We start from the raw sequence: 11,178 nt of genomic DNA, 5'->3' as shown, positions 1-11,178 counted from the left end.
TTTAAACTAGCTATAATATAGGCTACTTTATACTAAACCAGCTCTGGCCAACTCTTGAGCCGAAAATACATGACTCGAAATATTTTTTTAGTGAATTGAAATTATGTGATTTTATATATATTGCCCCTCATTTAAAGGGTTAGGTAGGGTTAGATATAAAATATAAAACATAAAATTTCCAGTAAAATATAAAACAAAAAATGACAATAGCCTGTCTCCATAGCTGTTTACTCAGTTTCATTAAATGAATGATCAGGGTGGCAGCTGTACTCTCGCTCCGTTGCTTGGCGCCAGGAGCAGTAATAGGGAAAACCTGGTTGTGCAATTAGGAAATCCCACGAAGGCTACATGATGCGTCCTTCGAAGGCCGAATAGGCTGCATCCTTCGAAGTCTACGGCCTTCACATTGGGACACAGCTTTAGGCTGCGTTCCAAACCGCATACTCAATGAGTAGGTACTTAATTTCAATAAGTACTTACTCATCGAGCGCTAAAAGAGTAGGTACTTTATAGCCAAATCTCGTTGAGTATGAATGCGCTCGGATATCATCCGCCATGTTGACGTACTATCATGTGACCTACGACGTTATCACAAGCGCAACAATTTAAAAGTTATGAGCAACAGGTGCACCGACATCTCACTGCATCAGTACAATCACTAGAAGAACGGGTTTCATCAGCGTCTGAAATGGTTGGCATGTCTGCAATAGTAAGACGAATGTGTTCACAAAGGAGACGTCGGGCTGCTGCTCGGAGATCTCGCCTTTGGAGGAGACTGATGACTTTATACTCAAACAAAGCAAGTATTACTACTTAAAAAATAAGATTACCCCAGAATGAATTGCATTACTAGCCCACTCCAACACTTGTGCACAATAATGACAAATGCTGACCAGCACTTAATTATATAACATTTCAACATTAAAATAATATATTTTGGAAAAACAAGCAAACTGTTGTATTGTCATATGACATAGATGTATGAATACACACTGGAAAAAATTCCACTGATGTGAATACATACAATTTCCTTAAAGCAATGATTAATGCAAGAAATCATTAAATGAATATTTTATTGAAACATTCATAAATATTTAATATGAAACATGGTTAAAATAAATTAATGAATAAAAGATATCATATCATCACAATAAAGAAATACATATACAAGTCAATACCATATGAAATATTGCTTTATTCAAGCTTTTTGTTTTAACAAACTATGATGTATTTACAGGCGGTGAACCCCACATCATACTGCCATCTCAATAGAGCGGTTCCAATTCTGCGGCTTTATCTTGATGAAGCAGCTGACCACCGGGCCCACCTTCGCCTGTCTCTGCCGTGACCGTCCATCAGGTCCCTGATTGCTGCAGTCAGACTGGAATCGGACCATGGATGGGAACGGGAGATTGAGGTCCTTGTGTTCCTGCACTGGCTGGCCCATGCAGCATCATACACGGTGGTGTCACAGACCTTTGATATCCCAAAGACCTCTGTGTATAACATTGTGCACAGAGTGAGCAAGGGCATCATTGGAATTTTGAGGAGGGTGATCTGCTTTCCGACCGGAGATGACCTGGAGGCAGTGGGAGCAGGATTTGCACAGCTGTCTGGGTCACCAGCTTTTAGCAGAGCAGTTGCTGCAATAGACGGCTGTCATATCCGTATCAAACCTCCAGCAAGTAACTCCCACTGTTACTTCAACAGGAAGCTGTTTCACTCCATCCAACTCCAGGCCATCTCTGATCACCGGGGGAAATTCCTTGATGTCTTTGTGGGATATCCTGGGTCTGTGCACGATGCCAGGGTGCTGAGGAACAGCCCTGTTTATGCTGGCGGCCTTTATCCACCTGCAGGCAAGTGCATCCTCGGGGATGGAGGCTATCCTTGCCTGAGTGCATCCATCTGCCTCATCACCCCTTACAGAGAGCCTGTACAGAACCCTGTGCAGGCTTGTTTCACTCCCGTGCCCGCAACATCGTGGAGAGAGCGTTTGGGATGCTGAAGACACGCTGGCGATGCATTTTCTTCAAGGCCTTGGAGGTAAGCCCTGCCTTCGTGCCTGAGATTGTGGCGTGCTGCGCTGTGCTTCACAATCTCGCTCTAACCAATGGGGACATCGTTGAGCCAGAGGATGAGGAAGACCTTGATGACGGCCCCCCTGATCCCCACAACCTTGAAGCAAGAGTGGGAGAACAAGTGCGGGACAATGTGGCTGCGGCGGTGTCTGCTCCAATCATCCCTGTGCCTGCTCTCCATGAGCACGACTACATTTAAAACATTAAAAAGATTAAAATGTTTTACAATTCATGTTGTCAGCGTTCCGTTTCTTGACAAATGTAATTTGTTAGGTTTACAGTTACATGCAAATATTTGTTAGAACTTTAATACCTTTGTAGTGTAGTGGGCTAAACCACTGAACTGGTTAGCAGAAGATTGCTGGTCGATCAGCAAGGCTCTTTACTCCAGGTTTGTCCAGGGTCATTGTCCCTGTAAGAAATACATTTAGTCACTTTGGATAAAAACATCTGGCAAATGCATAAATGTGATTGATTTTTATAATGCTTTTTTTAAATCAGTCTCAGGCATAAACGCTCAAAGCTGCTTATTTTGTCAAGGTATTACTGTAACACAAAATGCATACATACATTTACTACAATTTCTATTTGGTAGGTGAACCTAAACATATAAATACAGCAATTATTTATGTGCTTCCATGCTGTTAGATCCCTCTGTTTTGTATTGTTTAAATACAAAAGGGGAGTTTTCTCAAGTTTGTTCTGCTGGTTTCATTCAATATCAGTCAATGGAGCCCAACTTTCAGAAGCTTCATGGCATTATTTAATGATGCTTTTGAAGCTTCTGAAAGTCCATTGACTGGTTTTGTATTAAACCAATAGTACAAACCTGACCAAAATCACCTTATGTGTTCAGGAAAAAATAAAAAAATAAACAGAGGGATCATACAACATGAAGGGGGGTAAATAATGACTGAATTATTTGCTTGGGTTCACTAACGCTAGTTAATGCAAAATTTAAGGTAGTTTGTGTAAACAGTCTCAAGTTCAGCTTAAGTCATGGAGGGCTATTGTCCAACCCTAATTATACACACCTGAATCAATTTATACCAATTAATAACTGACTACTTGAAAATTACAGACAGGTGTGCTGGAACTGAACCGTCAATGACCTGCCATGAAAATCCCTGCATGAGCTCTGTGTGCATTTAGAAGTCATATAATACACTACAATAAAACCAGTGTTGTAAAGTGTTTTTTTTTTTTTTACATTACACAAGTTACATTCACTAATTATTCATCACTTCATAAATATTTAATTTATGAATTTTATCACAATCTTAAAGCATCAATAAATTCCTAGAAGTCTATAATGTAGGTTACTGTGAATGCCTAGAACTTGTTTGTTTCATATACATATATTGCACAAAAGTCTTAGGCCACCATTTGTTGTTGTTGCACAGTACTGTGTGTGTATGTGTATATATATATAGTATATATATATATATATATATATATAGTATATATATATATATATATATATATATATATAATTGAATTCATTTTAACGCAAATGATCATAGTAATTTTTTTTTTCATTGAATTTATTTTTTTGAAAGGATTTCAAGAACGGAAAGGAATCTTTCATCTCTTTCTTTTGCATCTTTATCTCTCCTTTCCTCTCTCTCGATTGCCTCCCGGTGCCATCTCTCTTCTCTTTGTCTTACTTCTCTTTCTTGCCTTTCGTCTCTCTCTCGTCTCTCCCGTTCTCTTCTTTCCTCCTTCTCCTCCATTTCTCTCCACAGCCTCTCCTCCCTCTCAGCTGCTTTCCTCTCTCTCTCCTCTTCCCTCTCTTCCATCTCCTGGATCAGGTCCTCCAGATCTTTCACCCTTTTCTTTGCTCTTGCTGGCTCTGGCCTCACTGAGGATGAAGAGGATGAAGAAGATGAAGAGGCCGCAGCAGCATCCAGCCCACATGAGGCAACAAGGGCAGGAGGAGAGATGGAGGGTCTGCCCCCAATTGCCTCATCCATGGCAGTGTACCACTTCCAGGACGCTGCTGTGGCCTCTCCATCCTCAGTGCTCACCCCCGTCTGTGGACATTTCAGATCCTGCGAAAATGCACAAGCATGATACAAGAGCAGTCATTTTAACATCACAATATTGAATAATTTCATTTCTGTATTAGAAGTAACAAAATGATCTTACTTTGTATTTTTGTTTAAGATTTTCCCATTTCTTTTTTACAAAAGCTGTCGTCACCTTGCCTTGCAAGCTCTGCTCCTCCACAAAAGATCTGCAGCAAGAGAGAAATCAAAAGTGCTGTAATATCTCTGTTGAAATATACTACAAATAAACAATTAGATTGATTTTTAATTATTTCTGTATACTCACTCAAAGCCTTTGATGGCAGCATTCCGCTTTCCGGTGAAGAGGGCTTCATGCAGCCGCGTGTGCTCATCCGTCCCTGTAACATCCAAACAAGACTCACGTTACCTCTGTGATTTATAAGCTCAATTGTACTATGATATGTTGAGCATAATTGTTCCACCATTTTTCAACAGTACTAATGGACAAATGAAATAGATTACTTATGTTTAAATACTTTATGTGTATTAAACATTCGAATGAAAACAGTGTTGACAACAGTGAATTATCTTAAAGGGCACCTATTATGCCCCTTTTTACAAGATGTAATATTGGTCTCTGGTGTCCCCAGAATGTATTTGTGAAGTTTCAGCTCAAAATACCCCACGGTTAATTTATTATAACCATTTGAAAATGTCATTTTGGGGCCTGCTTAAAAATGAGCGGTTTCAGGGGGTATTCCACCTTAAATGCAAATGAGCTGCATATCCCCGCCCTGCCATTGGATGAGGGCGTAACTTGATACCTATGGCAGGCAGTCGGTACTGAGAGAGTGAAGAGACGCGCCGTATTAAATGTCATTCAGAGTACGTTTGAATCGGAATATTTAAATAGTATGAAGAGACTCCGGCAGAATAAACAAATGAGAATGGACCAGTACGTCTCGGTATGGTTATTTGATACTTTTATGTACTTTAGAGTTGTAATCGCATCCCATTTGAAATGATGGATGTCCAACACACACACACAGACACTAGCGCAATTTTTTGAAACTACATATACATTCTGTGATAAAGTTTGCAACGTACGAGCGAAATTACATTTATGCGAGGGACCTGTGGCGTCATGTTTAGCTACTTGTCATAGGTGCTTCTGTGGCAAATGTGAGAAGATGGCTAACTTACAGAACACCAACATATATGCAGTTTTTAATACAATATCTTTAAAAATATATATATTTATAAACGTGTGGTTACACACTATACAAACAAGGTTTTAAATTATATACACAGACATCCTATGACGGCAATAACTTTAGACGCATTTGTTATTGAATTGGCTGACATTGACTGAAAAGACTATTTGCTCAAAAATCATAAAATACACGTACTGTTACTGGGGTGACGGTGGATCGCAAACAGTAGACGACAATCCACACTTGAGGATTAACTTTTAAGCCACAACAACAGGATTAACCCACGAGTCCACGACAGAACATAAATTTACGTTTCCAAGAGACATTACCGGCTGTCGTCGTTGAAACAATGAAGGATGGTGTGTACAGATCACCGAGGGCGGGGTCTAGGCCACAGCCACACTGTCAATCAAACCCCTGTCTCCCGTTCTACGTCACAAAGACCTGGATCTCAGAACAGCTCGTTCTGAGGCAGTGCATATGATTTATTGAGATTGTAAAAAAAACACTGGGTGGATTTTTATCATTCTAGGGTGGTTTTGCTCACACACTGCCAACACACATGTATGTTCAAACACCATGTAAAAGTGAATTTTCCATAATAGGTGCCCTTTAAACAATAGTACACATACATAACTCAGAAGTCTATTTCATATGTACTAGATGCAGAAATATGCAATTCTTATTAGATTTTCTTACCAGATATTAAATAAACATTTAGTAATTGTATTTCAGATGCATACGGTTTAAAATGTATGCAAATCCAGTTTAGAGACGTAACTTTATGTGTCCTTACTGGAGCTCCTCTGTTAACTATACAATAAAATGTGATTTAAAGCAAAATCACAAATGTATCATACTATATAGCGTCTTTACACCTTCAACAATTCAACAGTTTACTGTCCAGTAGTTCAACACCTGAGATAATTTGAATGGTAATATCTAATACTCACATTTGAAACCACTCTCGTCCATCATCATGTCGTCTGGCGTCATGTTCGAGTATGAGCTATCCTTCGTCTTCTTTTATATGACGTATCCTCTCGCGTGGCCTCCTGGGATAGATGAGTATCATGAGTACTCGTGGAAAAGCACTCAAAAATCTGGGCGGAAGCAGTAAGCCATCCGGGAACTTCTCGCCTACTCTTTTTATGAAAACTGATGTTTGGAACGTACTGCTTCCTTCACGTACTGTTTTCGCCTACTATATAGTAGGAAAGTAGGCATATTGGAACGCACTTAAGTCCGAATCTCGCGACAATTACTACGTCACCCAGGTAATTCTCGCCTACTCTTTTGGATTCATTCATACTTTTTTGCTCGCCTACTCTTTTTCCCATACTAAATAGTAGGGAAGTATGCGGTTTGGAACGCAGCCTTAGTCTTCACTACACATCTCAGGATCCTCTTGTTTCCACACCTGATCTCACTCCCTCAATCTTCCACCTGTTCATCGTGATTATCATCTGTGTCACCTGTCTTCACCTCGTTAGTGTTATTAGGGCCCGAGCACTAACAGTGCGAGGACCCTATTGAAACTGTTAGGATTATTTTTTTTCTTTTTTCTGCAAAGTAAGTGCCATTTTCGGGGCCGCAACATGCTCAAAAACTCACCAAATTTGGCATGCATGTCAGGACTGGTGAAAAATTTCGTATTTTGTGGGTTTCGCGGATGGGCGGGGCAAAATGGCACGCTAGCGCCACCTAGAAAATTGGAAAAAATTAGCCCCTCGTCCACGTTCAACCTACATGCACGAAATTTGGTGGGGACGTGTATCATATCAAGACGCACAAAAAAGCCTCAAGAACCCATACCCTAAACTCGACAGGAGGTCCGCCATTTTGAATTTGGCGGCCATTTTTGGACGATTTACAGACTCCGTACTTTAACGAACTCCTCCTAGGGATTTTGTCGGATCGACTTAACATTTCTGCTGTGCCTTCTAAAGGCATTGACGATGTAAAGTTGTGCTATCTGCGCGTTTTCGTCGATGGGCGTGTCCGTGGCGTCGAAGATTCGCCATGAAACAGGAAGTTGTAGTAACTTGGCTGCAAATGCCCAGATCTGCACAAAATTTTACACATTTGACAAGAGTCCCGTCCTGAACAAATCTACATGCCGACATTCACCCACAGTCATAGCGCCACCTGCTGGCAACAGGAAGTGACCTTTAACGAAGCAGCCCCCGCCACTTTGACCGAAATGTACGAAATTTCTGTGGTACATCTACCATGACCAGACGCACAAAAAAGCCTCAAGAACCCATACCCTAAACTCGACAGGAAGTCCGCCATTTTGAATTTGGCGACCGATTTGGGACGATTTACACACTCCGTACTTTAACGAACTCCTCCTAGGGATTTAGTCGGATCAACTTCAAATTTCTGCTGTACCTTCTAAAGGCATTGACGATGTAAAGTTGTGCTATCTGCGCGTTTTCGTCGATGGGCGTGTCCGTGGCGTCGATGATTCGCCATGAAACAGGAAGTTGTAGTAACTTGGCTGTAAAAGCCCAGATATGCATGAAATTTTACACCTTTGACAAGAGTCCCGCCCTGAACAAATCTACATGCCGACATTCACCCACAGTCATAGCGCCACCTGCTGGAAACAGGAAGTGACCTTTAACGAAGCAGCGTAGCAAATGCACATCCACACCGGCTGAGCTGCAGAAAATGCAACGTGGCCGCCTCAGACCCCGACGTGCAACAGGTGCGAGGGCCCGCCCATCGCTGCTTGCAGCTTTAATTAGGGCCCGAGCACTAACAGTGCGAGGACCCTATTGAAACTGTTAGGATTTTTTTTTTTTTTTTTTTTTTTTTTTTTTCTGCAAAGTAAGTGCCATTTTCGGGGCCTCAACATGCTCAAAAACTCACCAAATTTGGCACGCATGTCAGGACTGGTGAAAAATTTCGTATTTTGTGGGTTTCGCAGATGGGCGGGGCAAAATGGCTCGCTAGCGCCACCTAGAAAATTGGAAAAAATTAGCCCCTCGTCCACGTTCAACCTACATGCACGAAATTTGGTGGGGACGTGTATCATATCAAGACGCACAAAAAAGCCTCAAGAACCCATACCCTAAACTCGACAGGAGGTCCGCCATTTTGAATTTGGCAGCCATTTTTGGACAATTTACAGACTCCGTACTTTAACGAACTCCTCCTAGGGATTTAGTCGGATCGACTTAAAATTTCTGCTGTGCCTTCTAAAGGCATTGACGATGTAAAGTTGTGCTATCTGCGCATTTTCATCGATGGGCGTGTCCGTGGCGTCGATGATTCGCCATGAAACAGGAAGTTGTAGTAACTTGGCTGTAAATGCCCAGATCTGCACGAAATTTTACACATTTGACAAGAGTCCCGCCCTGAACAAATCTACATGCTGACATTCACCCACAGTAATAGCGCCACCTGCTGGCAACAGGAAGTGACCTTTAACGAAGCAGCCCCCGTCGCATGTTTGACCGACATGTACGAAATTTCTGTGGCACATCTACCATGTCCAGACGCACTGAAAAGTCTCTTGGAGCGATGCCCTAAACTCAACAGGAAGTCGGCCATTTCGAATTTTACCGCCATTTTTGGATGATTTACTCATTACGTACTTTAACTAACTCCTCCTAGGGCTTTAGTCGGATCGACTTCACATTTATGCTGTGCCTTCTAAAGACATTGACGATGTAAAGTTGTGCTATCTGCGCGTTTTAGTCAATGGGCGTGTCCGTGGCGTCGATGATTCGCCATGAAACAGGAAGTTGTAGTAACTTGGCTGTTAATGCCCAGATCTGCACAAAATTTTACACATTTGACAAGAGTCCCGCCCTGAACAAATCTACATGCCGACATTCACCCACAGTCATAGCGCCACCTAGTGGCAACAGGAAGTGACCTTTAATGAAGCAGCGTAGCAAATTCACAGCCGCACCGGCTGAGCTGCAAAATATGCAACGCGGCCGCCTCACACCCCGACGCGCTACAGGTGCGAGGGCCCGCCCATCGCTGCTTGCAGCTTTAATTAGGGCCCGAGCACTAACAGTGCGAGGACCCTATTGAAACTGTTAGGATTATTTTTTTTTTCTTTTTTCTGCAAAGTAAGCGCCATTTTCGGGGCCGCAACATGCTCAAAAAGTCACCAAATTTGGCACGCATGTCAGGACAGGTGAAAAATTTCGTATTTTGTGGGTTTCGCAGATGGGCGTGGCAAAATGGCACGCTAGCGCCACCTAGAAAATTGGAAAAAATTAGCCCCTCGTCCACGTTCAACCTACATGCACGAAATTTGGTGGGGACGTGTATCATATCAAGATGCACAAAAAAGCCTCAAGAACCCATACCCTAAACTCGACAGGAAGTCCACCATTTTGAATTTGGCGGCCATTTTTGGACGATTTACACACTCCGTACTTTAACAAACTCCTCCTAGGGATTTAGTCGGATCGACTTCAAATTTCTGCTGTGCCTTCTAAAGGCATTGACGATGTGAAGTTGTGCTATCTGCGCGTTTTCATCGATGGGCGTGTCCGTGGCGTCGAAGATTCGCCATGAAACAGGAAGTTGTAGTAACTTGGCTGTAAATGCCCAGATCTGCACGAAATTTGACACATTTGACAAGAGTCCCGCTCTGAACCAATCTACATGCCGACATTCACCCTAAGTCATAGCGCCACCTGCTGGCAACAGGAAGTGACCTTTAACGAAGCAGCCCCCACTGCGTGTTTGACCGACATGTACGAAATTTTTGTGGTACATCTACCATGTCCAGACGCACAGAAAAGTCTCTTAGAGCGATGCCCTAAAATCAACAGGAAGTCGGCCATTTCTAATTTTACCGCCATTTTGGATGATTTACTCATTACGTACTTTAACGAACTCCTCCTAGGGATTTAGTCGGATCGACTTCACATTTCTGCTGTGCCTTCTAAAGGCATTGACGATGTAAAGTTGTGCTATCTGCGCGTTTTCGTCGATGGGCGTGTCCGTGGCGTCGATGATTCGCCATGAAACAGGAAGTTGTAGTAACTTGGCTGTAAAAGCCCAGATATGCATGAAATTTTACACCTTTGACAAGAGTCCCGCCCTGAACAAATCTACATGCCGACATTCACCCACAGTCATAGCGCCACCTGCTGGCAACAGGAAGTGACCTTTAACGAAGCAGCGTAGCAAATGCACATCCGCACTGGCTGAGCTTCAGAAAATGCAACACGGCCGCCTCAGACCCCGACGTGCTACAGGTGCGAGGGCCCGCCCATCGCTGCTTGCAGCTTTAATTAGGGCCCGAGCACTAACAGTGCGAGGACCCTATTGAAACTGTTAGGGTTATTTTTTTTTTTTTTTTTTTTTCTTTTTTCTGCAAAGTAAGTGCCATTTTCGGGGCCGCAACATGCTCAAAAACTCACCAAATTTGGCACGCATGTCAGGACTGGTGAAAAATTTCGTATTTTGTGGGTTTCGCAGATGGGCGGGGCAAAATGGCACGCTAGCGCCACCTAGAAAATTGGAAAAAATTAGCCCCTCGTCCACGTTCAACCTACATGCACGAAATTTGGTGGGGACGTGTATCATATCAAGACGCACAAAAAAGCCTCAAGAACCCATACCCTAAACTCGACAGGAGGTCCGCCATTTTGAATTTGGCGGCCATTTTTGGACGATTTACAGACTCCGTACTTTAACGAACTCCTCCTAGGGATTTAGTCGGATCGACTTAAAATTTCTGCTGTGCCTTCTAAAGGCATTGACGATGTAAAGTTGTGCTATCTGCGCGTTTTCGTCGATGGGCGTGTCCGTGGCGTCGAAGATTCGCCATGAAACAGGAAGTTGTACTAACTTGGCTGTAAATGCCCAGATCTGCACGAAATTTTACACATTTGA

The 11,178-nt window shown here is 42.6% G+C and overlaps 1 protein-coding gene across 2 annotated transcripts; it reads right to left on the bottom strand.

Moving 5' to 3' along the window:
* Window positions 1-2,134: 2,134 nt before the first annotated feature.
* Window positions 2,135-6,680, bottom strand: LOC148997304 (uncharacterized). Of its 2 annotated transcripts, XR_016146113.1 has the most exons (6): window positions 6,258-6,680; window positions 4,416-4,488; window positions 4,230-4,317; window positions 3,749-4,132; window positions 2,395-2,493; window positions 2,135-2,270 (listed from the first exon to the last, which is right to left on the bottom strand). XR_016146113.1 is itself a non-coding variant. In XM_089119004.1 (4 exons), the coding sequence occupies exons 1-4, from the start codon at window positions 6,298-6,300 to the stop codon at window positions 3,626-3,628; spliced, it is 711 nt and encodes a 236-aa protein (XP_088975130.1). In that variant the 5' UTR covers window positions 6,301-6,680. The 2 variants fall into 2 exon arrangements, 1 of the variants encoding a protein (XP_088975130.1); XM_089119004.1 differs by lacking the exons at window positions 2,135-2,270; window positions 2,395-2,493 and having other exon boundaries at window positions 3,626-4,132.
* Between the last annotated feature and the right edge of the window lie 4,498 nt (window positions 6,681-11,178).

This window comes from Pimephales promelas, chromosome 2, assembly GCF_988280905.1.
Source record: "Pimephales promelas chromosome 2, fPimPro1.hap1.1, whole genome shotgun sequence".
NCBI classification, from domain to species: Eukaryota; Metazoa; Chordata; class Actinopteri; order Cypriniformes; family Leuciscidae; genus Pimephales; species Pimephales promelas.
The sequence above is the reverse complement of the archived record's forward strand: the minus strand, read 5'-3'. Positions and strand labels throughout refer to the sequence as shown.

Excerpts from the sequence above, each read along its gene's own strand:
- LOC148997304 (XM_089119004.1), bottom strand. The coding sequence starts at position 6,300 with ATGACGCCAGACGACATGATGATGGACGAGAGTGGTTTCAAAT. Across the intron at positions 4,489-6,257 it reads GGACGAGAGTGGTTTCAAAT|GGACGGATGAGCACACGCGG; the intron begins GTGAGTATTAGA and ends TGGATGTTACAG. Across the intron at positions 4,318-4,415 it reads GCTGCCATCAAAGGCTTTGA|ATCTTTTGTGGAGGAGCAGA; the intron begins GTGAGTATACAG and ends CTCTTGCTGCAG.